Source organism: Aspergillus flavus, chromosome 3 (assembly GCF_009017415.1).
Source record: "Aspergillus flavus chromosome 3, complete sequence".
NCBI classification, from domain to species: Eukaryota; Fungi; Ascomycota; class Eurotiomycetes; order Eurotiales; family Aspergillaceae; genus Aspergillus; species Aspergillus flavus.
Window position 1 is genome coordinate 4,089,472 of NC_092407.1, and position 23,691 is coordinate 4,113,162.

The window sequence follows — 23,691 nt, forward strand, 5'->3', positions numbered from 1 at the left end:
TGCATCCACGTTGGGTGGAGATTGCGGGCAATTTCTTTTTGTCCCCTACCTTTGCCCGGCTCAAATTGTTGTGTCTCTTCATAACCGGTGTAGTTCCGTGGTAAAGAAGGGATACGAGAATAGAAAGAAAGAAGTTGTTATTACTAAAATAGCAAACGCCTCTTATAAAGGCTCTGGCTATATTGGGCGCCCAATATGCACAATACAATAGTGTCTCGGTTTAAGCCACCAATGCTGACGCCTCAAGGTAGGGGTCTCCTAGCCCTACAGCCACAAAACGTACCCGAGACTTATTGTGATTAGGTGTGATGATTGTTCATATCCGGCGGGATGGCTGTAGGCTCGCGCTCGGATCGCTGGTTCGTATAGACAACTTTAGATGGCACGCATACGACCAGAGCGGGAGCCAGCTCATAAAGAGACAATGCATATAACCTTGAACTGCGGTTGCCCGCTGTAAGAGATATGTACTCCGTATTGATCGTCCTGAAATCTGGAGAAGCACACCGTGAAATACTCCGTCCCCCGATGCAGGTATTGCATTTGTCCAATCAGGTCTTATCCGCGGGTTCATTGGTCGATCTCACTCCAACAGTCGCATGGGGATCGGCAGTTGCGCCGCCTTCTGTGGCAGGAGTTGCGGCGATCTCGCCCGACCGCACACCACCTCGAGTGGGCGAAGTGCTCAACTCACTCACCTGGCGTTCTTTTGTTCTCTGGTTAACTTGGTCCTGGTGGATGCGAAACATGACTAGTAAAAACTTTAAAAAAAAAAACCACTCACCTAAATCCCGGATGCGCTGTCGCAAAATTTGATTCTCCCTCGCGAGCATTGCGGCTTCGGCCTGGTAGAACGCACCTTCGTCGCGGCTGCTCCGTCGTGCTGGGCTCTCACTGGTGCCCGCGATCCACTCAGGTCCCTCCGGCCCGCGGGGTGCATCAGACAGCGGTCGGAGACTAGGCGACGCCGCCTGGCTCGACGGCCGTGAGGGTCGGCGGCTTGACAGCGACGAGGGGAACTGAGTTGATGTTCGATTGCCGCCAGCCGAGACGGGTGGGATAGTAGGAAACGCAGAGCGGTCCGAATCGTCGATGGCCGTGCCCTGAGAACCCTGCTGTTGCTGCTGTAATTGCTGCAGTTGAGTTTGTTGGGTTCGGATCATATGCAAAAGTCGGTTCTAACCGGGATCCAGATTAGTTGACATGTATCGACAAGGGGGTGGCAATTTAACCGCCACGGCAATGATACGGTAGTAGTCGGGATCATACCACTTGGGCTTCTTGCTCCTGCTCCAATTCTTGATGCAGCTCCCCCAACGAAGGGGCACGTTGGTGATGCGGGTCCCCGGTCGCAATAATCGGGCTGCCTCCGAGACTCGATGGGCTAGACGTCCGAAGTCCATGAGGACCTAGTGAGGAGCGGTGGTCGGACGGGGCCATGGAGTCCCCAGTCGGCTCATTATTATTCAGGTTAAAGTTGGCACCGGCAGCGGACCGGCGTCGCTCTGGCCCCGGCATGCCCGCGCGAGAGCTGCGGGAAAGCCGACGAGGGACCTCCGAGGTTTGATGATGGTTGTTCTGATTATTATTGTTGTTATTACTCATGGTGGCCGATGCAGGGGAGAACCCGGATGAAGAATGCTGCTGGCTGTCAGAAGAAGTGGGGAGATTCCGTGCTTGACGCGGGGAGGCAGAAGAGGAACGCGACGGGGGAAGTGAGTTGATATCGGGGCACATTCTCCTCCAACAGGCCGATCGAAGAAGGCGATGAAAGGAAGAAAGTGTTCAACAGTGAACTTTTGCCTGAGAATAGAGAATAGATCGAGTTGTCAGGAGCCAAGATAATGTCAATGATCAAAGCAACAGAAACAGTGACAGTTAGTGCCAAGTGGATGCAGTTGGAAAGGCGGAGTGCTCCGATGCGGCAGGCGGTCAAGCTAGGTTCGAACGGTAGCGGGTCACGGGCTTTGGTCTAGGCCGAGACTGGAATAGGCTGCCTGCCAATTAAATCCCGAAAACAGCCGAATGAAAGCGTCGATCATTGAGCGCCTGACTAACCAGACTGCCATTCCTAAATCAGCCCACGTGATGTGTTGGAATGTACATGAACCTTCCACAAATAAGGATACAGAATCAGGTATCCATGATGGATACTAGAGTTGCCCTCCTATGCATAAGCAACCCACACGAGTCTGATCAGCGTCGCCCGTGCCGTGTCGGGCACTTTTCCATGGGAATTCTAGAAGCTGAGGGAACAATGCAATGGAAGATTATACGAACATGTCGAAGTGAGAGGGTTCCTTCATAGGAGGTTCAAACCGCTACGCAACTCTGTTTTCACTAATTAAAGCCGCAAACTTTGCTTCGGCCCTGCCCAGACAGGGGAGGAGTAGCTCTTCCATGGGATCACTTGGCATCCGGCCTTGGCTGACCGGATAGAGGCCACCTAATTGCCTTAGCTTGAGTCCAGGCGCCCAGGTTACCCGGAAATCCTTGGCTAGCTATGCTTATTCTCACCGAAATCGTACCCATGACTAATGTTAATGGAAAAGCGATGTGCAGATGTGTATACACAATAGGTGTTCTGGTTATACATGATATCAAGTGTATGTTACGCGACTTTTATTAAGCTACAGTATCATAATGGGGACGATCAAAAATATCTTTGACTAACGTGTGTCTGTTCACTGCACCGACGTATGTGGCGGTTGATGCCGCCAGCCGTAACCTGTCTACTATGATGGTAACGAATCACGAGATAACCGCTCCGTGGCAATGACGATCATCGGTCTTTATAATCCTCGGTGCTTTATTTGCTTGCTTACGGTATAATTACATAGTATCAGGATTATCATCAGTATTATCGTGCGGTGTTTGTTTTGACTGTCTGAGACGTTACTTGGTACCTTGACTGAGGATAATCCCCACTATCCGAACGATTTATGATATAAGGGTAGAGAAGAGCGCCCGAGTGAAATGAGGAAACTGGACATGCGATGGATTATGAACCTCACAAGCCAATTAGAGGGACAAAGAAACTAGTGCGAAAATTTTTCCTTGACAGGCTTCGATATGGTTTTCTAGAAAGAACACTTTCATCATAGTTGTAGGGCAATATTACGCACATCAGGCAACACATCTTTTATTTCCTTCGTTCTCTGGACGAATGTATACGCTTTTCTTAGTCCTGGACGATGATCAAACTTCCTCAGAGAGCAAATGTACTGGACGAAAGGCCGGAGAAAAGCGATTGACGTCATTTCACGGTTACCCCGAATGGTCCGAGAACCCCCATGGGACAAAAGGAGAGAAAGAAAAACTGGGCCCAATATGAGTGGGCCTTCATTACAGGGAATGACTCCATTCATTTTGTTCATTGCAATGTAATGAACAGGAAATTCTCTCCATCAAATACGAGGTGTTACCAAATACATTTTCATGGTTGCTTATGATCCCGATTCTCCAAATACAAACTTCGGTTTAATACCGACCGCCCATCGGGAAGCCACGCAACTCGTGGTCGCTGATGCCGACTCCCTTGCATCGGGTCACGACGAACCCAACCCTAATCTCATGGATAACAACCACGTCCCATAGCATTCAGCAATAATCTCTTTTGGCTTACTTTAGAGTATCCTATAATTAAATCCCGCAGAATCTTAATCATAAAAATACCATGAGATTGAGCATTGCCGTTCGTATAGCCTGCATAACTAATACTGTGTGTCTGATGTGGGACTCTCACAATCCCGTGCCACTTTTTGTCTTCTTTCCCGAAGCGGGCATTCCTCGACTGCCCCGGCCCAGAACGCTTCCAGTAATGGTTGCTGGATACCCCATCCGCATTAAAGTGGAGGTACCAAAACCACCAGCCTGACTTCTTACCCTGTTGCGGGATGTTATTACCATACCCGTGGGGACGGTCGCTGTTGGCCGCCAGTCAGACTATGCGCCCATGATGTAGGGGGGACTATCCGCCTCCGACTAGTGCAATGTCCGGGGGAAGTCAGATCTCGCAGCTGGACAACAGACTTCGGCCGGCGTGGCAAGTGGATGACATTGGAGTCCAAGTGGAATGCAGTCCGTCTTCCTGATTCGGTCCTGGTCTGCAACCATGGGCCAACCAGAGCCAAGGAGGTTCTTCCTTGATGCATGACCCATGCGGTCCAGTTTCCCGTTGAAAGACGAATTGGGCCATGAAATCAGTGGATGATCGAATTTTCAAAATATAGAGAGGGCAAAAAAAAATATATATATATATATATAAATATAAATATAAATAAAACAGAAAAAGAGTGTGTTAAGTAAAAGAAAAAGCCCTCATTGTCTTTTCTTTCTCTTACCTGCATGTAATAAATTCCCTCGGAGAGGTTATCATTTGTGTTAATTTCGCAGGTATAAAAAAAGAAAAAAAAGAAAATAACGAAATAAAACAGGCAAGGATAGGTGTATGACCCCAACAGTCAGCGCGAGGTACATATAATACTTTCTATCTGGTAAGTTTAGGTTGAGGTAGTATTTCCACTTGGTTCCTTAGGCCTGTTCCCCCATACTTTCCCTTTCTGGGTGACTACCTGATTGAGCTGCAAAGCACGGTTTGGCTGCGTCTTTTCCTTTTTCAGTCGCTGCTTTCTCTCTCGGTCTTTTTTTTAGTTTTACTTTTTTTTTTCTATTTCTATATCCTCTCCTCTCCTCCCACTTCCTCAAATCCTCTTTCCTACTTCAATCATCCTCCTCCCCGTTTTCATACATCTATATTCCTTTCGTGGTACACCCTCCACTTACCTCCACTTCTAAACAATCCGACCTACACATCACCTTGTTACTGGATTGGGACGATCGCTATTGCCTCCTCTGTAAGTCTTTTTTCTATACATCTTCAATTGCCACTCTAATGTTTTGTGACCTCTTCCACTTGGCTCCAACTTTCATTTCTTCAGGCTCCCAAGCTTTTGCCCTCTCTTCCCCAGAGTTTCTAACCAGCGATTTATAGGATCAAATATGGCTCCCCTTTCGGACCAGGCCATAAACAGGGATGAGAAGCTCCATGAGTCGGGGGCTTCCTCCTCATCTCAGGTCGATGGAGGATTTGAAAAAGAGGCTGAGCCTCCCCTGCACAAACCCCAGCTGGGTTTAGCAAATGACCCTGCGGCTGCTGGAACTACCTTCCATCAGCTGGAAAACACCGCCTTGGACGGGGGGAAGATCGAGTTGACAGAAGAAGAATGCTACGATCAGCTGGGCTACTCTTTCCCAAGTTGGAGAAAATGGATGATTATCTCAGTTATCTTCCTTGTCCAGGTTTCTATGAATTTCAACACCAGTTTGTATTCTAATGCGCTGGGGGGTATTTCGGAGGAATTTGGCGTCAGCATGCAAGCTGCTCGTTGTGGAGCGATGATCTTCCTTGTGCTCTATGCGTTTGGTTGCGAGCTATGGGCTCCGTGGAGCGAGGAACTGGGTCGCAAACCGATTCTGCAGGCAAGCTTGTTCCTGGTCAATGTCTGGCAACTCCCTGTTGCCCTCGCCCCGAATTTTGCCTCTATTATGGTTGGCCGTGCGCTAGGTGGTCTTAGCTCCGCTGGAGGATCGGTCACTCTCGGTATGATTGCAGATCTGTGGGAAGCTGATGACCAGCAATATGCTGTAGCCTGTGTGGTCTTCTCTTCTGTTGGTGGATCGGTACTTGGACCAGTTGTGGGTGGATTTGTTGAAGCATACCTGCCATGGCGCTGGAACATCTGGATCCAGCTCATTTTTGGAGGATTTGTCCAGATTGCCCATTTCCTCCTCGTCCCCGAGACCCGTACTACTATTCTGATGGACCGGATTGCCAAGAAAAAGAGAGAGAGCGGCGAAAATCCTAACCTCTATGGTCCTAACGAGCTCATCCCCTACAGGGAGCGATTCTCCATGAGGGAAATTCTGGTCACCTGGGTCCGTCCCTTCAAGATGTTCTTGACTGAGCCGATCGTCCTTACCCTCTCTCTTTTGAGTGGATTCAGTGATGCCCTGATCTTCATGTTCATTCAATCATTTGGTCTCGTGTATGCCCAATGGAACTTCAGCACCGTGGCATTGGGCCTCTCGTTCCTTCCAATTCTCGTGGGTTATTTCATTGCCTGGGCTTCGTTTGTCCCCGCGATCAGAAGAAACGTCTACGAACGGCGGATGAGGCCAGATGACGAGCATACCCAATATGAATCCCGACTCTGGTGGTTGTTGTACACTGCGCCCTGTCTTCCCATTGGTTTGATTGGCTTCGCATGGACCAGTCTACCCCAGACACACTGGATTGGAACTATGGTTTTCTCGGCGATCGTCGGTATTGCTAACTATAGTATTTACATGGCTACTATCGACTACATGGTCTGTGCATACGGTCCGTACTCGGCCTCAGCGACGGGTGGAAATGGATGGGCGAGAGACTTCCTCGCTGGTGTTCTTACCATCCCTGCTACTCCTTTCTATCAGAGTAAGTGATGGATATAAATTCGCTGGAAATGCAGCAAGCGCTAATAAGAGTGTTCAGATATTGGCGGAAAGTACCATCTGGAGTACGCATCTACGATTCTATTCTGCATCTCATTCGTGCTTGTAATTGCGGTATATGTGATCTATTGGAAAGGACCAACATTACGCAAGCGCTCGCCCTTTGCCCAGCAATTATCCGATGCCCGCGTCGAAATGCAAACCCATGGTCGCCGGCTTTCTAAGATCCCCTCCGGGTCCCGGGCGAACTCCTTTGCTCGGTCTCAGCAGAACTTGCGCATCCGTCAAAATCTTGGGAGCCGTCAAGGCAGCTATATTGGATCCCGCCCTGCTTCACATGCCAACTCCCGTGTGAATTCACGCGTCAACTCTCGCCGAAACAGTGTTAATCAATAGATGAATACGTCTCGACATCTCTACGACGTCGGCCTGGGGCTGATTGAGTTGTGTGATGACGATGTTACGGAAACGATTGACGAAGGTTACTTTCCGCCAATGACCAACATGCGGTGACCCTTGTCTTGGATATGTCTAGGATGGAACGGCAGGGTAGCGGATCTTCTCAAAATTACTTTTCTTTCCTACTTCTTGTTTCGACGAGGTCTTTTTTTTGGTTTCACATTCATGGGTGATTCTACTGGAAGGGTGCAGATGTATGTACGTTGGAGTATCACGAACGGATGCATCTGTCTTGGAAAACGGGTGCACAAGCTTGACGTGTGCGTTCGAGCGACCATACGCCTGCGTGCACGTTAATAGGCTTTAATTTCTTGCTTAATCTTTTTATTTCCCAAGCCTCTGTTTTTCCATTCTCTGTTCTTGTGTATGTATTGCATTTTGATTCCCAGCCACGGTTTCTTCAAGAAGTGCTGCTTCCGGCGATGTGTCGAAGAGGCTGTAGCATAATACAAAACTCAAACGTTTACAGACTTCGCTTATTCTCTTCGTAACTTTATGACTGGAGTGGCATTGACCGTTTTATGTCAAGTCAATGTAACCCTCCGCGGGATGTAGATACCTACAGAATGTTATACGGTATGATAGGGATCCATTCCACATGTGTCGTGCGGGGTGAAGGGGAGGGGACTCCAGTATATTGGTACCGATCTGTGGGGTTGGGACCCCTTGATCGCTCATACTCGATGCGTCTATCAAGGTATGACTCCATGATCCTACCGAAGTCGACGGATCAGGGAACCGATCGAATTGAGTTCTACCTCGTATATCTCCACAGCTCCCTTTCCAACCGCACAAGGTACCACAGGGGTCCGGTACAACCCTCCGGAACTCTATTCCTGACTCGCGTGTAGCCCACCCATGCGACCTAGACTCATCTTCCCGATACTACCTAGATAAGCTTAAGGTTGTTGGCCGTTTCGGGTATCTGGGGTACCTGGTGGGGTTATGACTTCATATTTATGACCTCATTGACTCTGGTTTGTTTATCAGATTTATTTATTTGGTGGGTTTGGTGGGTTTGTGGTTTGGTGGTTTGGTGACTGGTGTTGGTTTGGTTTGGGATCTATGTTATGATGTGTTATGTATGAACATATGCACCTGGATGGCTGGGTAGGTAGGTATTAAGTATGAAGTATAAGGGCAGGCATCATTCTTGAGGGGGGCCTAGAAATGGGGTTTTTGGATTTGGCAATGGTTAAGGGTTCTTGCGAGTCTAGATTGTTGTGAAGGATTCTTTGGCGTAGGCATGTGATTTGTTGTTGATAGTGAGGCTTGAGGTACTCAGGAATGGACGGGTCGAGACTTTTGTATGGCTGTGATTTCTGTTTAGGGGTGAGGTAACCTGGCTGGTGACCGTTACACTGTACCGTGTTGAGTAGGTTGATTTGTTTTCGTTTATGTAGATATGCAGATAGTATTGACTCAAGTGCAGGTATGTTTCCGAAGAAGACTACATCACCCTGCACGGCAGGATAATCATATACACGATTGATTATTTTATATATTCTGTTTGCGACTATAACCCCGGCGAAGAGGGAGTCGGGGAAGAAGGACCGCATTTCTTGCCCTGATCCTTTTCCACAGCGCCCATTAACTCTGCCGCCTCGTCGCAGTGTTGCGCCATTGTCAGATCTTTATCGGTTAGACCGCGTGGTTGGTGCGTGGTCCAGTGGATGTCGACGGAGCCGATTCTCTGTTTTTATAGAATTGTACTTTTTAGAATTGTTTTGGTTCTGTTTGAGTTGGGGCACTCACGACTGTGATGGTTGGGTGGTGTTTCTTGGCTGCACTTTGCGATGCGACGACGTTGACGAAGCTCTGTTATTTCGGTTTATCAGCTTTCGAACGTATTGTAGACAGATTAAAGATAGCAGGTGTAGGTATTCAAGTAGAGGTTTTTTGGGCAAAGAAAGAAGAGAGAAGAACATACCACCGCCTTGAAATATGTTTTGAAGTAGTATGTCTTCTTCACGCCCATTCCATCCTCATCCAGCGCCCACCCTTGTTCCAGTAACGAGTTCAGCTCCGGTTGCAATTGGCCTTTGTTCATGCCTCGGGCAAATTTCGGTGCTGCGGCCATCGTTGTTGAGCTGTGCGAGAAAGTACGGTGCGGTTGCGAAGGTGTAGGATAGCTGGATGTGCGGAGAAGAGATGGCGATCCGGAGCCGAGAGTATAATGAGGAGTGGCGATCGAGGCGGAGGGCGACGGGAAAGCTCGGTGGTGATGTTGGCGGATTGATCGGCAGAGTTGCGATGTCAGTGATCGACTGGGGCGTTGTAGCGCCCTGGACACGGTGTTCATGTTTGTTGTGGAGATCGATGAACTGGCGGACAATTGTATAGAGCTAGCTTAGCTGTTGCTTCGCCTTATTCTGCCAGTGGACGGACCACCTCCGTGGAGGCTTGCCGCTTTTAGTGGTCCCACGTGACTATTTCCCGAAGTATATACTTCAGGGAGAACATGTCGTAGTTTGAAAGATTATTCGGGGTATTATTGTGCTAGAGAGTGGTTTCGGATATGCTAGTGTTGAAAGATAAGTCAGTTATGTATTGGCACTAAATATGGTTAATTTGCTGTGAGTCAGGACTCAATACCTCCCCTGCTACGCCTTGAAGCATATACAGCGGCCCTCTTATAGGTAGCGAAAGATGAGATTCTCAACTCTTTGAGCTCGCCAATTACTGATATATTACAGAATCTCTGGGCAGCCGTGAATGGGCCATCCCCATTTCTCTGTAAAACTTTCGGTCGCCTCCCTTTCCGCGGACCAGATCGGACCAGCAGCATATTGTCAGTTGCGTTTAGGTTCCAGAAGCCCAGTATATCTGAGCAGAGTTCATCTTCATCGTAACGTTCCTGTGCACGGATGAGATCATCTCGGACTTGAAGATCCGGACGGAAATCTAGCCATGGGTGATGATGACAAGAACGTTGTGTGGCCGATGGGCGAAGAAAATATGGAAGCAATTTCATTGAGTGGTCCTTCGAATCGATATCGGATCTAACAAAAGCCGCATCTTCTGCTACCCTTGTCCGCACAGGATAAATATTCGAAAGTACTTGTAGATCGTTGTTCTGTTTGTCCTCTCCGTCCTCTTTCCTCAATTCGTTGCTATAGAGGTTCTTTTGTTGCGGGGTTAGAAATGATCGGTAATCACTTGCGTGTGGAGGCTCCACCGCTTCAATAGGGTTACATGGTTGGCCACTTTGATATTCAGTCACCATGGACAATTGGTCAGTTGATCAGATCACTCAAGTTGGTCGCTGACTCGGGGTTATCCTGTGGATTTAGTTGTGGAGCTGTAATCATCTAGTCTCTCTTGGCCATTGTGCGGACTTGGCTGCAGGAATCTGTCCCACTGATTGGCCGCTTAAATGATATACAGCTTTGAAGAGGAACCTATGTCATTTTAAGCTGAATGATCAACATCTGGAGTTAAGGCTATAGTTCATTTCATGGCTATAAATACAATGCCATAGCTGACGGATTTTTCCGTACATTGTCGACAGTCGAGAAATTACAAGGGAAATCATTTCTCTTGTTGCGCCACTCCTACAGTTCATTTAGCCATGTCTGATTTTGATTTTAATACTGAAGGCAAGTCAGTGGTTGAGAGATGGGGAAGCTTGATTGAGGGAAAAGTCGGTAGGTGTCACAATATTGTATGCTGGAGTTTATGCTAATTGAGAACTAGTTGTCCTTACTGGCGCCAGTGAGGGCGGACTCGGAGGTGCTACTGCTCTTGCTCTGGCATCTGCACGACCCTCCCATTTAGTTTTACTCGCTCGCACAGAGAACAAGGTGCGCACTGTCATCTCCACAATCAAAGAGATTAGTCCCGAGACCCAGCCTGCTTTTGTGCACATCGAACTTGAAGACCTTGACTCCGTTCGTCGGGCTGCAGCAGATGTTCTTAGCCTTACCTCTAAGATTGATGTGCTGATTAACAATGCCGGTGTTATGGCTATCCCTTGGAGCAAGAGTAAAAGTGGTTTGGAAAAGACCCTAGCTATTAACCATATTGGGCATTTCCTCCTTACGAAACTGCTGATGCCTTCTATACTTGCCGCTGGCCCTGGATCTCGCATCGTCAATGTCACCAGTGCAGCATACCGCATGGCGCCGTTTTTCTTCGATGACTGGAATTTCTCAGTACGTAACCCTCGATCTTAATTCGCCTACGTGCTGAGAAAGTGAAAACTGACTACACCAGGACGGCCAAACGTATCACCCGTTGGCCGCGTACGGACAGTCCAAGACAGCGAATATCCTATTCACGGTTGGCTTAGCACAGCGCTATAAAGAGCATGGCATACTGTCATTTGCGGCTCACCCTGGCTGTTAGCCATTCATCTCCTCCTGCAGTGGATCGATTAGGTCAAGCTGACCCTGGTATAGATATTCCGGGGACCTCCCTTCTCTTGCATGGCCCCGACCTTGATCCCAGCGCTATGGATGAAGTAGCCCGCAAGAATACTGGATTCCCATTCGGTCCAGACCCGCCAAAGTCTCTGGAGCAGGGCATCTCTACCACACTTGTAGCAGCATTATCCCCGGAGTTGACGGACGCAAGTGGTGCTTATATGGAAGATTGTCAAGTTTGCGAGGCACGAGAGTACGCTAGGGATCCCAAGCTGGCCGACCGGCTCTGGAGTCTAAGCGAGGAGCTCGCGAGTGAGGCTTTTTGATCGAGAGTCCTTATGGCATCCGGACTATGGACACAGTAGGCCACCTCACACCCTAGACTTAGGCATATCAGGGGATGTACATGTACCTTTTGACCGGGTGTCAAGGCCAAGGGGGGCATTTATTCTAAGCCTTTGCTCTGTTAGCTTCTCAGATGCAATAAATAACTGTTCTATCCCAGCTTAATATGTATGACAACTCTTGCGATTTGATCGCACCTGGCTCAAGAACCCAAGAATACATCGAGAGCTAAACCATCACAAAGATCCTGCATTATTGTTCAACATGAAGAAGAACAAGGTTGAACAATGACGAGAAGAATATAATTGAAGAAATCCTGGCCATAACTCAGAGCCTTAGCGGTACGGGTTTGCTTTCGCTCTGGCGTGAATGGAACATGCCGTCAAAGTGAAGGGCATAGCTAGTGAATTCAGTACATTCCCATTCGAAAATTTTACAGATTTCAAGGGCCGAAAAGAGGTATTTAACCGACAAAAACATCAAGAAGAGAAAGGAAATGGAATTGATAGGCAGAAGAAGAAGTATAAATAAGCAAGTGGTTTGAACATAGCCCCATGTAATGGCCTCGTAGGTTACTGTCAAGGAAGAGCCCGCAGTCGGAATGAAGACTCTGCAGTATGGGTGTTTCTAGCGCGATCATACGAATCTTGATGTGCAAAATGGAAGGTAGAAATGGACAGAGCACCATTATCTCACGACAACAAGAGCTTTATGGCCAGGGGTATATGAATGTCACTCCCTTGAGCTTGGATGTTTCGAGTGTTGTGAGTGTAGGACTTACTAAAGCCGTACATGGTCACAAGCCGAATTGTATATACAGTACAAAAGCACATCTTAATGCTTCAGGCTACCCAGTGTCTAGTGCTCTCATGAGCAAACTGTACATAAGAATACATCGTTTTAAACAGAGGGTTATTTACTGCCACATGACAACACGGTGTTGTATTTCTTTGATTCTGATAGACTTTTGAGTTTGTATGAAACACAACTTTCATGAATAGCATCCGAGTTGATATGTCTGATGGCACTGTTGGAGTAGCCGCTCAGGGGGCTCAATACTATTGTTAGTACACTGGTGACAAAGATCCTAGATCAACAAAGGTCAACCCGAGCATCCACAGAATGAAAGAGGGAAATCTGCGGCCTATCATATCTAAGACAAGGCGTTCTTATAGAATTTAACTTCTAGAGTGACTTCTTAAAGAGGGCAATGATATAGGACAGCTATGGGTAGGCGTTTCTACCGGCAATCTACTACTAATCTGGTGATATATATATGACACATACGAAGTCACTAAAGAGGATATGTGCGGTGTAAGTATGTGAGGAATCAAGTTCGGATTAATTACCGCGGTAGTACTACAAATGATGTTTTCTTTTTCCTTTCTGATTTATGCTGGGAATACACGATTCATGAAGCATCAGTGATTGATAGTAATAGATGTTGCGGATATAACACCCACTTGTGTATCTTTCTTTCTCCAACTCCCCCACAGAGCGGAACCGAGGAGCCGAGTTAAAAACGCGGACCGGGAGACTATAAGATGTTCATCTTAGACCAATTTAAGTCTTAACGACCTCTAAATATACGACTAGGTCAGATTGGGGTTTACGGGCCGACTCCAAGTGACACCAAAAACGGTAAGAGTTCATTTAATTAAGGGGGAAATAATTAGTCAGCCGCACAAACCTTTTTTGACATGCATAAACGCGGGTCTCGTGCCCGCGTGACAAATAAGGTTGGAAACCCAAAAAAAGAAAAAGCCAAGCTTATCAACAAAAAAAAAAGGAAAACCCTCGATTCCTCCTTCGAGGCAATACGAGTTGAAACTCCTACCAATTGTGAGAGTGAGACATCGTGGTCGAGATCTACAGGTACGCCACACGGGACCCTTTTCTGACAGCGATCGACCGTGAAAACTGTATGTCCAGGCTCACTATCGTCTAACTAACTAGCTAGCGATGATTCCATTCCCATTTCCACTAACGTCGGCCCAATCAGCGGAAAACCGTTACCCAAGGTGGAGACCTTCGAGGGGCTGAATTTCAGGGGTATTCTCATCTTTCAGTGTGTTGGGACTTGGGAGAATATTTACTCCGTACGGAGGACCGGGGTTTTCATCATTCTGGTCGAAGACAATTTGGCATGGACTCAATGCTGAACTACGCGCCCGATTAGAAATTCAGATCGCAATGAAATCTGTGCTTCATTTTGAATCCTCTTGTCTCAGAACGCATCCTCTCTCCACTCCTGGTTTCGCTTGTGAGTCTCATCCGTTTCAGGTCTGCTCATCGCCTACACATCACGGCCCCGACTAAGGCAGCAGCTTCCTTAGCCACAGACTAGTGTGCATTGGTACGTCCGGTTTAATTTTAACACAAAGGAAAAAATAAAAAAAAAATAAAAATTCTGGTCATGACTCCGTTGCGGCTGGAATCTCATCGCCTATCCAGACCTGGTCTTTTCGACAAGATCTCTTCCTCTTCTCTCCTCCCACACTCTACCCTCCCCTCTTGCTTTTTCGACACTCACTTACCAGAATTAGAGCGCTTTGGAGGACCATGGCTTCGGGCCAGTCGATAGAGTAGTCAAATTGCCCACTGATTCATTGTAGCGACCCCTCAAGTCAATTTCCTTCATTTATCTATTACGACACGATTTCGGGCCGTCAGACGATCATTATTGCGCTTGAATTGATCTTTCAAATCCCATTTGATACCACATCTCTTTGATTATCCCCAGTTGGTGATCAATGCACTATCTAGTAGACACCGTGGGTCCATCCGATACTGCAATGCCCATTATCCCACCGTCTTTTGTGGAGAAAGAAGACCTACTTCGAACCGCACTTTGTGCTCATTTCGTCATTCGTTCAACCACGCACTGTTTGCGCCAATTGTACACTCCCTACTAATCGCCTCCCCTCGTCTCAATAGTGATTCGGCTACATTGGAGCGCATGACAAGAGGACTATCGCCCATCTCGATTCGCACGAGACCCAACCAGTTTTAGGGCCCACGAAAAAGATAGCTGTCAATCGAAGGCAGCAGAATGACAGTGAACACCGAGCCTCCTAAATCATCGGTCAGCGAGCGCAGAGGTCAAACCCTAGCCCCGTTACAAACCAACTTCAGCCGCCCCAGCGCCCGGCCGACTGTGGTCGCAACTCGTCCTAATCGGCCACGACCGGAGGAGTACCAGAATGATGGCGAGGCAGGCGAGCGTGTTCCATTGCAGACCCCGGTAAAGCGACAGTCCTCTAAATCCGGCCTGCGTAGCATCTTCAGCCGTGAGAAACTACCCCACAAAGAGAGCACCGACTCCAAGCTCTCTGAAATCGAGGAAACGCAGGATCCTGCGGCACAGGCTGCCCCAGATCTCGCTGTGCCTATTTCACCAACGCTAGCTACACCTAAAACAGCGTTTTCTACTCCGACAGTTATGACTTCGCCGATAGTGGACCCTCATCGGTCCAAGGCCTCAAAGTCTCGCCAGAAAACTAGCGAGGACAAGCCAGCGGCGGGTGAGATAGGCTGGAAACCTCCACCGCTTTTCCAGGCCTACCCACAGGCAATTAAACATGATAATCTCCCGACCCCTTCTCTATCTGCGGAATCCATTTTGCGCATCCAGGCCACAACTTCTGCGAAACAAAGCAGCACTCAGAACGAATCACCTCAGGCAGAGAATCCAGCGGCCCGGAAGAAGGAGGCCAAAGAGAAGAAAAAGCACATGCGCTCCTTGTCTGAGACTATCGGCAAGAGTGACTGGTCGCCGAAGATCTATGTGTTGGTAACAACCGGCTATATCTTGCAGTACGCTGGTAGCGGAAAGTATGATCGGCTCCCGGAGAAGATGTTGCAGCTAGGTCCCAAATCTGTAGCATTTGCGAGCGATGCGATCCCGGGGAAGCATTGGGTTTTGCAAATTTCTCAAATAAACGATGAAAATAACGCTACCTCAACCGACACGCACCGCCATCTATTCTCCCGCTTTGGTTTCCACCGTTCCCATGCTAGGCGTTTAACACGGAGTCTTCTTCTGGTTTTTAACACCCCGGAAGAAATGAGTTCGTGGCTTCTAGCTGTCAGAGCTCAAATCGAAGCGCGTGGAGGGAAGAAGTATGTCTCAGAGAGAGCGGTTGACGACGACACGGAGCATCAACTGGAGTCTAAACCCAGCACCCGACAGTTGGTAAAGAAAGACCCGAACCGTTTCTCGCAAGCGTATCTAAATCCTCAACCAGTGATTGGTGTTGATGATAAAGAGTTCAGTGATCAATCTCGCCGAAGCTCATATATCTCATACAATCGACGGTCAATAGTTACTCAGGCTACTCCCGAGTCGCGCTCCGAATCAATGTCCACGACCCAAACGGAGGTAACTTCGCCAGTCAGTGGCCAGACACGTTTCTACTCTATGGGAATGAAGCCTGAAGCAAATGGGGCTAGCTCACCTCCGAATGGCAGCGCTATCTCGACGGTTCTATCTCCGCTAGATGGCCCGCCCAGAAGCCCAACGTTCTCGAACTCTACGAAGCGAGAGTCTGTGTACCCTTCGAATGCGCCAACAATAGCAGAAACCTCGGACCTTTCTGAGCCCCAGCAAACAGTGCCTGATCCCATCTTGCGGAGCGCTTCCCCCCCAGCTCCGAACTTCAGTGTTCCCTCTTTCAGCAAGAGATTTACGGCGAGAATGGGGCAAGGTCAGATACAGCAGGTTCCTCGGTTTCCCTCCACTCGCAGAGACGAAACAGACCCAGATGAGGCCAATCCTATCTCTGCATTCCCGTCTCCACCGCAGTCTCCGATCAAGAGCATCAGCAGCGTCGCAATGAGCGAATCGCATGAACAAGTTGTACCTTTCCGTGATTCCCCGCAGAGGAGGTCTTTACGCATATCCAATTCTGAAGATTCGCTCGGAGATTCTAGAAATTTGGACCCAAAACTGCAGCATGCTTCGCGCATTTCGAAGATCACCGGCGCAACATCAACTGCTTCGCAATCCTCGCGACCACCTAGCATTATCGAGCATGAGCCTGCCCGTTCACAAATCCCACAATCACCCCCGGAGGCTGGTTATCAAGCATCTCGTCGGGAACAGCAACGCCACAGAGTTTCTGTTTTCCCCACAGTCACACCAAATCGTCCTTCGACTGGACCCATGCTGCGTCGCAAGAGTATGCCTGGACTTTCAGTTGGACCGCCAGCATTACCTCCTCCTGACTGCCCTTTACCAAAAATTCCTTCTCCAATCGAGCCATCGCTTCCTGAAATAGCCGAGCAATTTCCGGACCCGCGTGTGTGCATATCACCGCCACCATCCAAAGGCAGCCGACTGCGTCGGAAAAGCCTGGCCAGTGCCGCACCTCGTCCTGCTCACATGCCTCTTCCACCGGCAACCCAGAGTCTTGGTTCTCGTCATCCACGAACCGTCAATGGCATATAAGCCATTGACCTCTGCTGTTTTTACTCAGCGATATCCCAATCCTTGATCACCGCATATGCATATAGAGAGCGACCTCTCTTCTTAACCATATACCATTATTCTCCTTTCTCGTCATTCATCACTACGCCAGAATCATTTTCTTCTTTGCCGGCTTTGATAGCCAGCAGTGTCTAACCAAAAAGCTTTATACCATACCATACTGCATCAGCGCTTTACAGTTTCGAACTTCATATAGCATCATGGCCTCTTTTCTTTTCTTTTCTCCTCTCCTTTATTTGCAAACCGCCCTCTCCTTCTCCCTCTTTTTCTTGCTCTCGAACCATTACCTTTATCTCCATAATAATGCCGTTATTCGCGAAACGTTTTTCTCTTTTATTCCTCACAGCGATGAACGAATCAGGATATCCCACGCTGTCAATTGCTTACTGGTTATATATGACTGATCTTCTTTTTGTGTTAACCGTGCCATGCTATACTATGTATGCCATGTTCCTGTATATATCGCTATATACCAGGTTTTCAGTCGCGACGAAGGTCGCTGTCGATGCTACTATTTTCAATCAAATCCTCTGGAAGTGAAGTTTCTTTTCTTTGTCGAGTATAATTGATAAGATCCTGTGGATTTCGTGAGTTACAAGAAGCTATGAAGTGAATTTGTGACACGTAATACCGAAGAACTTTCATCTGAATATAGTCAATATATACACTCATCGGTGAAACTATATACAATCCTATAAAATAAATCCACTGATATACATTGCTCAATATAAGCGTACATTGGGTATCAAATAAATATAGCTTCGTGTCACAGAACGGCTTTCAAACGTCAGATTATGTGGGTAGAACATTGGTATCAGATCTGGCATCAGATACTCATGCTTTAAGAAGGGACACCTTCATATTCCCACCCATGGATGATTCTCTTGCCTCGTCTTGAGTTGCGCCTGTTGGTGTTACACTTGACGAATAGTGTCAGGGCGGTGATGATGCAAATAACGATGGCTGCGATAGCAGACACCAAAACTGTTTTTTTCTCCAGCTGCTTAGGATCCGACGCATATGGACATTTAGCACCAGGCCCACCAGTCACCCAACATGACGTAATATCCCGAGAGTTGAAGTCTAGCCAGACCTCACGTTTAGCGGGATCTGGAGAGGCGGGATCGATGATGCTGCTCGGTTGAGTCAGGAGGTATCGGTAGAGATAGGTATTTTCTAAGCTTGTGCGAGGAACTCCCATAGTCGTGTTGTCTGGGCAGGCCTCCGAGTAGGCTGTGCTGTAGCTATGTGCAGCACTAGATATCGTCCAGTTATACGGTAAGTTCGCAACTCGGCAGACTACACGCCGCACATCCGTACAGTTCGCAACACGCCAGTGACCGCTTAGTGACACGTCCATAATCGCACATCGGTTATGTTGGGGCGAATCGATATTGTCGGCCACATCTGCGCCCTGGGGTTCCCCCTCAGCCCATGCCCATGTAGAAGATAGAGAGATATTCTTATACGGTGCGACTGCCTTGTCGGCGGTCATGTTGAATAGGGTGTTATTGAGGATTGGTGTCAACCCACATGCGGTTAGATTCGCAACCCTGTCTGACAATTCACGCAAGGCATAGGTCTCATTCAGGCCTTGAGGCTGAGATAGGCTACTCGAAAGCGCCCAAGAGGAGTTCGCCTGAGATACCTGGGAAGCATCTATGTCATAGATGCAACGGTAATCCAAGCCTCCTTCATCGGTCGGAGGCGCGGGTACTAAGGATGCTAGATACTTTGGAGGAAAAATGACCTCACTTTTACCCGCGGTCAAGTTATAGTCCTCGAGTTGTGGGTCCACAGAACCATATTCAAGAAAGAGACGGCGCTCTTTTGCAAGTTGCACATATTTTGAGCCCGGCCAACCATCCGGGGTACTTTGTGTACCATCCGAGAGTTCGTAAGTCGTGAAATATTCGGTAATAGGCTTGTACCCATCATCGACTTCATACCAAGACTCGTTCAAGTTACTGCGTTCGTTGGCCAGCTGTGACGGTGTGTAGATATAGTGAAAAAGACGGTTATCCATCAAAACATCAAGTCGTTCAGAGAAAGACGGCAGCCCGTCACCCGATACTCTTGATGCAGGCTGTTCCGGGGCGGCAGCGCTAGCAGCAACATGCAGGTTGAACGTTAGGTATCTGATGTACACATTCAACTGAGACGTTGTGTCTTTGAAGTAATCCTGGAAGACATCGATGAGACCAGATAGATCGAGATTCTCTGAGCACAGATAGGGGCCTATCTCATAGACCGGCCATCCTGGCGAACTGGAAACGACGGTAGCAGTGCTTTGAGAAGCACTGGCAGTTGCAGTTGGAGTCATGGTCGGTGTCGTAGAAACAGTGACAACGGGAATATTCTTTGGGATAGCTACTGGACAAAACGTCCAAGCCCGCGAGTCCACCGACCAGTACAGATCGATGAGAAAGCGTCGGTATCCAACCGATAACAGATTGGATATACATTTTTCAGCGGACTGCGTCTCGAATACATTGTTGCCAAAGCATGCCGCTGTCACGGATACACCAGAGCTTGTGATATAGTTGATCGGAATCTGACCGGAAACATCTCTCTCGCTCTATTATGGTGTTTAGCTAACTTTTTCTTTTTCTTCTTTCGCTGTATACTTCCCCGAAGTGGGCTAGGTAACTTACCAGAAAGACCGTTTCCCATTTCGTATTGATGAGGGATGACTGGTCAGGGTTGTAATTTAATGACATGGAGCTGCTGAGATCTTATGCGCATGGCAGACGAGCAATGCTAAAAAGGGTCGCGCAGGGGCAGCCATTAAAGACAAGAGGGAGAAGAGAAGAGAAGGGGGTAAAGGAAATGAAGTAAACGAACTGATAACACGAGCGATGACGGAGATTCCTCCGCCGCAGAGAAGGCGGTGCGGCGTGGCTTATGACTTTACCCTTTTGAGAAGGAACATTTATTATCTGGCCACTTCTAAAGTTCCCGTCGATCCTCGAGTTCCAACTACGACCATATCACTTCGTTCTCTCAGTCGCTGGACATATTTTCTCCCATCGAGTTCGAGGAAATCCTCGAGGTTTCCGCCCGCATTATCATTAATTGATTCCCACTTCATCTCCGTCTTTCACATTACTACAACATGGCGGCGCCCGGCCAGCCGTCTCCCCAGCAGATTGCCGCCATGCAGCAACAGTTCGCTGCTGAGGCCGCAAGGCGTGGTATGACTCCGGAGGAATTCGCTAAACAACAGCGCGAACAGCTGAATGCTGAAGCTGCGAAGCATGGCATGTCCACGGAGCAATACGTCCAACAACTGAGAATGCGAGCTCTCGCTGCTCACCAGAAGCAGGTCGAGGCCCAACGACAGGGCCAAGGATCGCCACAGCCAGGACAGCCAGGACAACCAGGCCAGCAAGGCCAGCAAGACGAGCAAGGCCAGCAGACACCACAACAGCCTCAACCACAACAGACTACGCATCAAGTCCCTGTGAACCCATCGAATCCCCCAGACCCTAAAGCCATCGCGGTTGCGCAGTTCTTGCGATCTCAGAACCTGAAGCCGAGAACGTGTATCATGGATGGACAGAGGAAGGACATGTTCAAAGGTGCTTATCCCATCAAATCTAGATCCGGTTGTCCGCAACACGGCTGATTGTCCATGCAGTGAAACGTGCCATTCGCGCTCTGGAGTCGCCCGCGTACGCTAAAGCAGCCGCAAAGAAGAACTCTTTACTCCCTCCCGTAACGGACCGTGCATCAGCAGAGAATGTTTTCAAGCTCCTCCCCCTATCGCTTCTTGCCTTGCGCGTGTCGAAAGTCGATCCCCACGCGGGTCACAACCACGCGAAGCCCAAGAACCGAGTCAAGGGGCTGTGGACCGTCAAGATTGAGCAACACCAGGAAACAGACCCTATGATGCACTACGTATGGCTATATGAGGGTCCGCAATGGAAACAGAAGGCTATGGCCGCCGCAGTGGTGGCTGGTATTTTCGCCGTTGTTCTCTTCCCATTGTGGCCCATGGTGATGAGACAGGGTGTTTGGTACCTGAGTGTTGGTATGATGGGTCTACTGGGGTTATTCTTCGCCATGTCGATCTTCCGTCTTATTCTGTTTTGCGTCACGGTCTTTGCTGTCCCTCCTGGTCTCTGGTTGTTCCCGAACTTGTTCGAGGATGTTGGCTTCATTGACAGCTTCAAGCCCTTGTGGGGTTGGCAAGAGGTATGTATTTTCTCGACTTTGTGCTTATGACTTTCTCTAATATCCGTACGACAGAGTAAGAAAAAGAAGAAGTCTAAGAAGTCTTCCGGCGACGCATCCAAGTCCGCCAAGTCTCCCGTCTCTCAACCAGCCGACTCTGCCCCTTCAGCGACCACAACGGCAACCGCGGCCCCGGATACTTCAAGTGCCGTGAAGCGCGATCTGGCCCCTCGAGTTGAGGAGGTGACAGACGAGTAATGGTATAGATCTGGCCACTTTGGGCTTTGTAGGTTCTTTTTGCATCGTATTGCACTGGATCATTGCTGCTAGGGATAAATTTAACATTCTGCATCTGTATGCTACCTAGTATTTATTGCTATCTTTGTTCGTCAGGTATTCCTTATCACCTGTTTGAAGGGTTTATTTATGTTGGTTCGGGTTATGGGCGAAATGATTTCAATTCCGTATGAAGGTTTCAACATACAAAAAATGAAGTTCTGCTTTTACATAAATAGCTTCGACTATTCATACAATTTTGGTGAGGGTGACAGTTCCCTAAGTGCAACAAAATTGTATAGTTTGACATTACCAGTAAACCAAGTTTTGCAAGTGGTTTCCTTCGACCGCACTCTTTGGTCTATAATACCTTAACCTTCCAATAGCCAGCCGGCAAATTTCCAAGTTAGGTACTTAAAAGATGCATATCATATTGACCACGGTCTTACATGTATATCCTTTGGAGGCTGATCGGTTCTCAATGCAAACAAACATTGATAATAAGTGCTAACGCTCTCAATCAACTGTCGAAGCGCTCACCTAGCTAAGTATCTGGATATCAAGTTGTTACTGCGCCATAACACCACAAGATTGCTCCATTACACACTAATATCGAAACTTAAACGGCCTTAGTATGTGAATATGTATAAACTAGAGTAGCCGCAGAAAAAATGTCGTTTAGATGTCTGTCAGCTTTGTGCTTCAATCTCAATCACCCTTCAACTATTCCCGATTTGTATCAGATGGCAACCAGTGAGCTACTGGTAGATTACTACGAGTACAGATACATTAGTTTTGTGAAGTGGGCATCTATCACGGTGTAGTAGTATCACCTAGCTACCGTGTTTACATATTCACTAACATAATCCTTCATATCGTTCGGTTTTTATATATTTTTTTTTTCTAAAATTAGTGAGAATAGGCCCAACTCCTTATCCTAATCACAAATGAATCTTTCCGCTAGTTAGTTCGACACCCAAGCACGTTCTTATATTCTTTACTAGCTGGCAATTCACCCTGGAAGATACGGCGGCGCCTCACCTGTTCTTAGCAGTGAGCTAGTCATGAACCAAGATATCTGGCATGTCTTTTATTCCCTAATAAAACTCATGATCTTGATTGCAAAGGCCGATATTGGCGCCACCCTTGAGAAATGACATATGTCTATTTGATCAAGCCCTTAATTGTGAAAGCTTCAATCCCCGAATCAACCGAGCTGAAATACCTACAATGTATGATATCAAACATAAATCATCAATTGAATATGGCGGCACATGATACAACATAACACTCCACTGCCTCGCGCTTGATGAGAAACGGGGATATGAAGGACTTTGGAAAACATAGTCTGAAGTTGCTTGAGAAGTATGTACTTCGGGGACGATCCTGGGAGAGATTGTATTTGATTTGTTGCACTGGCCTTTAGCTGAGTGTGAATTGCATTCTTTCGAGCAGTATTTGAGCCAGACAGGAATCTATTCGTAGTGGAAACAAACCCCAGGACTTTTATTGATGAGGAAGTCGTATGTTCGAGATATCATCCCCGCAAAGTTGGATTTTCTCCAATGCAGTAGGACAAGTGGTGAATCATATATTTGAGCCAAAGGAGACATGGTAATAGCCATTGTGTGTCATGTTTGAACGGTATTGATATGGTGATCTGGTTCAACAAAATCTTTTGGGAGATTCTGTTCCTCACCCGAGCTGGCATCACAGCGATCGTAAAGCTGCCCACGCAAGCGACCAGCAGCACTCTGCACGGTCAATAGCGATACAAGTGGTTTGCTAAGGATGGTGATATAGTAACAATGTGGTGTATGAGTATTCCCGCGGAGAAATATCAGTCGGCCGATAGGAAATTTATGGGGAGGACTTTTGTAGTACGTACTTAATAGTCAGAAGTGGAGTTGTCCGACCCAAAAATTAGATGAAATTGGTTAATGAAAGGGCAAAACTCAGACTGGTCAAACTCTACATAGAACTATGAACAATTCGGGTCTCAAAATACTCAACATTTCTTTCTGTGAAGCTCACTTTTGCTTCCACATGCGAATATGCGAGGTCCAATCCGTACTTATGTCACCAAGACTA

General features: G+C 47.8%; 9 protein-coding genes across 9 annotated transcripts; 4 read left to right on the forward strand and 5 right to left on the reverse strand.

Moving 5' to 3' along the window:
* Nucleotides 1-290: 290 nt before the first annotated feature.
* F9C07_1464377 (uncharacterized protein) lies at nucleotides 291-2,852 on the reverse strand. The gene is made up of 5 exons (XM_041291335.2): nucleotides 2,059-2,852; nucleotides 1,270-1,993; nucleotides 785-1,178; nucleotides 508-706; nucleotides 291-454 (listed from the first exon to the last, which is right to left on the reverse strand). The coding sequence occupies exons 2-4, from the start codon at nucleotides 1,735-1,737 to the stop codon at nucleotides 552-554; spliced, it is 1,017 nt and encodes a 338-aa protein (XP_041145147.1). The 5' UTR covers nucleotides 1,738-1,993; nucleotides 2,059-2,852; the 3' UTR covers nucleotides 291-454; nucleotides 508-551.
* A 628-nt stretch (nucleotides 2,853-3,480) lies between these two features.
* Nucleotides 3,481-3,846, reverse strand: F9C07_7439 (uncharacterized protein; the record flags this gene model as incomplete). Its single annotated transcript, XM_071511624.1, has 2 exons — nucleotides 3,481-3,565; nucleotides 3,746-3,846. 2 exons carry the CDS (start codon nucleotides 3,844-3,846, stop codon nucleotides 3,481-3,483), a joined length of 186 nt encoding a protein of 61 aa, XP_071365231.1.
* A 346-nt stretch (nucleotides 3,847-4,192) lies between these two features.
* Nucleotides 4,193-7,439, forward strand: F9C07_2153365 (synaptic vesicle transporter). The gene is made up of 3 exons (XM_041291328.2): nucleotides 4,193-4,856; nucleotides 4,994-6,475; nucleotides 6,533-7,439. Exons 2-3 carry the CDS (start codon nucleotides 5,002-5,004, stop codon nucleotides 6,886-6,888), a joined length of 1,830 nt encoding a protein of 609 aa, XP_041145148.2. The 5' UTR covers nucleotides 4,193-4,856; nucleotides 4,994-5,001; the 3' UTR covers nucleotides 6,889-7,439.
* A 1,028-nt stretch (nucleotides 7,440-8,467) lies between these two features.
* On the reverse strand, nucleotides 8,468-9,253 carry F9C07_7441 (putative pterin-4-alpha-carbinolamine dehydratase; the record flags this gene model as incomplete). Its single annotated transcript, XM_041285524.1, has 3 exons — nucleotides 8,468-8,644; nucleotides 8,707-8,769; nucleotides 8,882-9,253. The coding sequence occupies 3 exons, from the start codon at nucleotides 9,251-9,253 to the stop codon at nucleotides 8,468-8,470; spliced, it is 612 nt and encodes a 203-aa protein (XP_041145149.1).
* Nucleotides 9,254-9,392: 139 nt separating this feature from the next.
* F9C07_1462536 (uncharacterized protein) lies at nucleotides 9,393-10,402 on the reverse strand. Its single transcript, XM_071508110.1, has one exon. The coding sequence runs from the start codon at nucleotides 10,175-10,177 to the stop codon at nucleotides 9,533-9,535; it is 645 nt and encodes a 214-aa protein (XP_071365232.1). The 5' UTR covers nucleotides 10,178-10,402; the 3' UTR covers nucleotides 9,393-9,532.
* Nucleotides 10,403-10,522: 120 nt separating this feature from the next.
* F9C07_7442 (putative short-chain dehydrogenase) lies at nucleotides 10,523-11,641 on the forward strand (the record flags this gene model as incomplete). Its single annotated transcript, XM_041291329.1, has 4 exons — nucleotides 10,523-10,598; nucleotides 10,648-11,105; nucleotides 11,167-11,293; nucleotides 11,352-11,641. The coding sequence occupies 4 exons, from the start codon at nucleotides 10,523-10,525 to the stop codon at nucleotides 11,639-11,641; spliced, it is 951 nt and encodes a 316-aa protein (XP_041145150.1).
* Nucleotides 11,642-13,525: 1,884 nt separating this feature from the next.
* On the forward strand, nucleotides 13,526-17,280 carry F9C07_1463028 (uncharacterized protein). The gene is made up of 4 exons (XM_041285529.2): nucleotides 13,526-13,535; nucleotides 13,617-13,923; nucleotides 13,997-14,016; nucleotides 14,207-17,280. The coding sequence occupies exon 4, from the start codon at nucleotides 14,713-14,715 to the stop codon at nucleotides 17,107-17,109; it is 2,397 nt and encodes a 798-aa protein (XP_041145151.1). The 5' UTR covers nucleotides 13,526-13,535; nucleotides 13,617-13,923; nucleotides 13,997-14,016; nucleotides 14,207-14,712; the 3' UTR covers nucleotides 17,110-17,280.
* Nucleotides 17,281-17,549: 269 nt separating this feature from the next.
* Nucleotides 17,550-20,083, reverse strand: F9C07_1463133 (lectin C-type domain protein). The gene is made up of 2 exons (XM_041291336.2): nucleotides 19,803-20,083; nucleotides 17,550-19,726 (listed from the first exon to the last, which is right to left on the reverse strand). Exons 1-2 carry the CDS (start codon nucleotides 19,866-19,868, stop codon nucleotides 17,990-17,992), a joined length of 1,803 nt encoding a protein of 600 aa, XP_041145152.1. The 5' UTR covers nucleotides 19,869-20,083; the 3' UTR covers nucleotides 17,550-17,989.
* Nucleotides 20,084-20,263: 180 nt separating this feature from the next.
* F9C07_7445 (putative translocation protein Sec62) lies at nucleotides 20,264-21,582 on the forward strand (the record flags this gene model as incomplete). Its single annotated transcript, XM_041291330.1, has 3 exons — nucleotides 20,264-20,729; nucleotides 20,789-21,345; nucleotides 21,400-21,582. 3 exons carry the CDS (start codon nucleotides 20,264-20,266, stop codon nucleotides 21,580-21,582), a joined length of 1,206 nt encoding a protein of 401 aa, XP_041145153.1.
* Nucleotides 21,583-23,691: the final 2,109 nt, after the last annotated feature.

Excerpts from the sequence above, each read along its gene's own strand:
- F9C07_1464377 (XM_041291335.2), bottom strand. The coding sequence starts at position 1,737 with ATGTGCCCCGATATCAACTCACTTCCCCCGTCGCGTTCCTCTTCTGCC. Across the intron at positions 1,179-1,269 it reads AGGAGCAAGAAGCCCAAGTG|AACCGACTTTTGCATATGAT; the intron begins GTATGATCCCGA and ends GATCCCGGTTAG. Across the intron at positions 707-784 it reads ACAGCGCATCCGGGATTTAG|AACGCCAGGTGAGTGAGTTG; the intron begins GTGAGTGGTTTT and ends AGAGAACAAAAG.
- F9C07_2153365 (XM_041291328.2), top strand. The coding sequence starts at position 5,002 with ATGGCTCCCCTTTCGGACCAGGCCATAAACAGGGATGAGAAGCTCCAT. Across the intron at positions 6,476-6,532 it reads TGCTACTCCTTTCTATCAGA|ATATTGGCGGAAAGTACCAT; the intron begins GTAAGTGATGGA and ends AAGAGTGTTCAG.
- F9C07_1462536 (XM_071508110.1), bottom strand. The coding sequence starts at position 10,177 with ATGGTGACTGAATATCAAAGTGGCCAACCATGTAACCCTATTGAAGCG.
- F9C07_1463028 (XM_041285529.2), top strand. The coding sequence starts at position 14,713 with ATGACAGTGAACACCGAGCCTCCTAAATCATCGGTCAGCGAGCGCAGA.
- F9C07_1463133 (XM_041291336.2), bottom strand. The coding sequence starts at position 19,868 with ATGTCATTAAATTACAACCCTGACCAGTCATCCCTCATCAATACGAAA. Across the intron at positions 19,727-19,802 it reads AATGGGAAACGGTCTTTCTG|AGCGAGAGAGATGTTTCCGG; the intron begins GTAAGTTACCTA and ends ACACCATAATAG.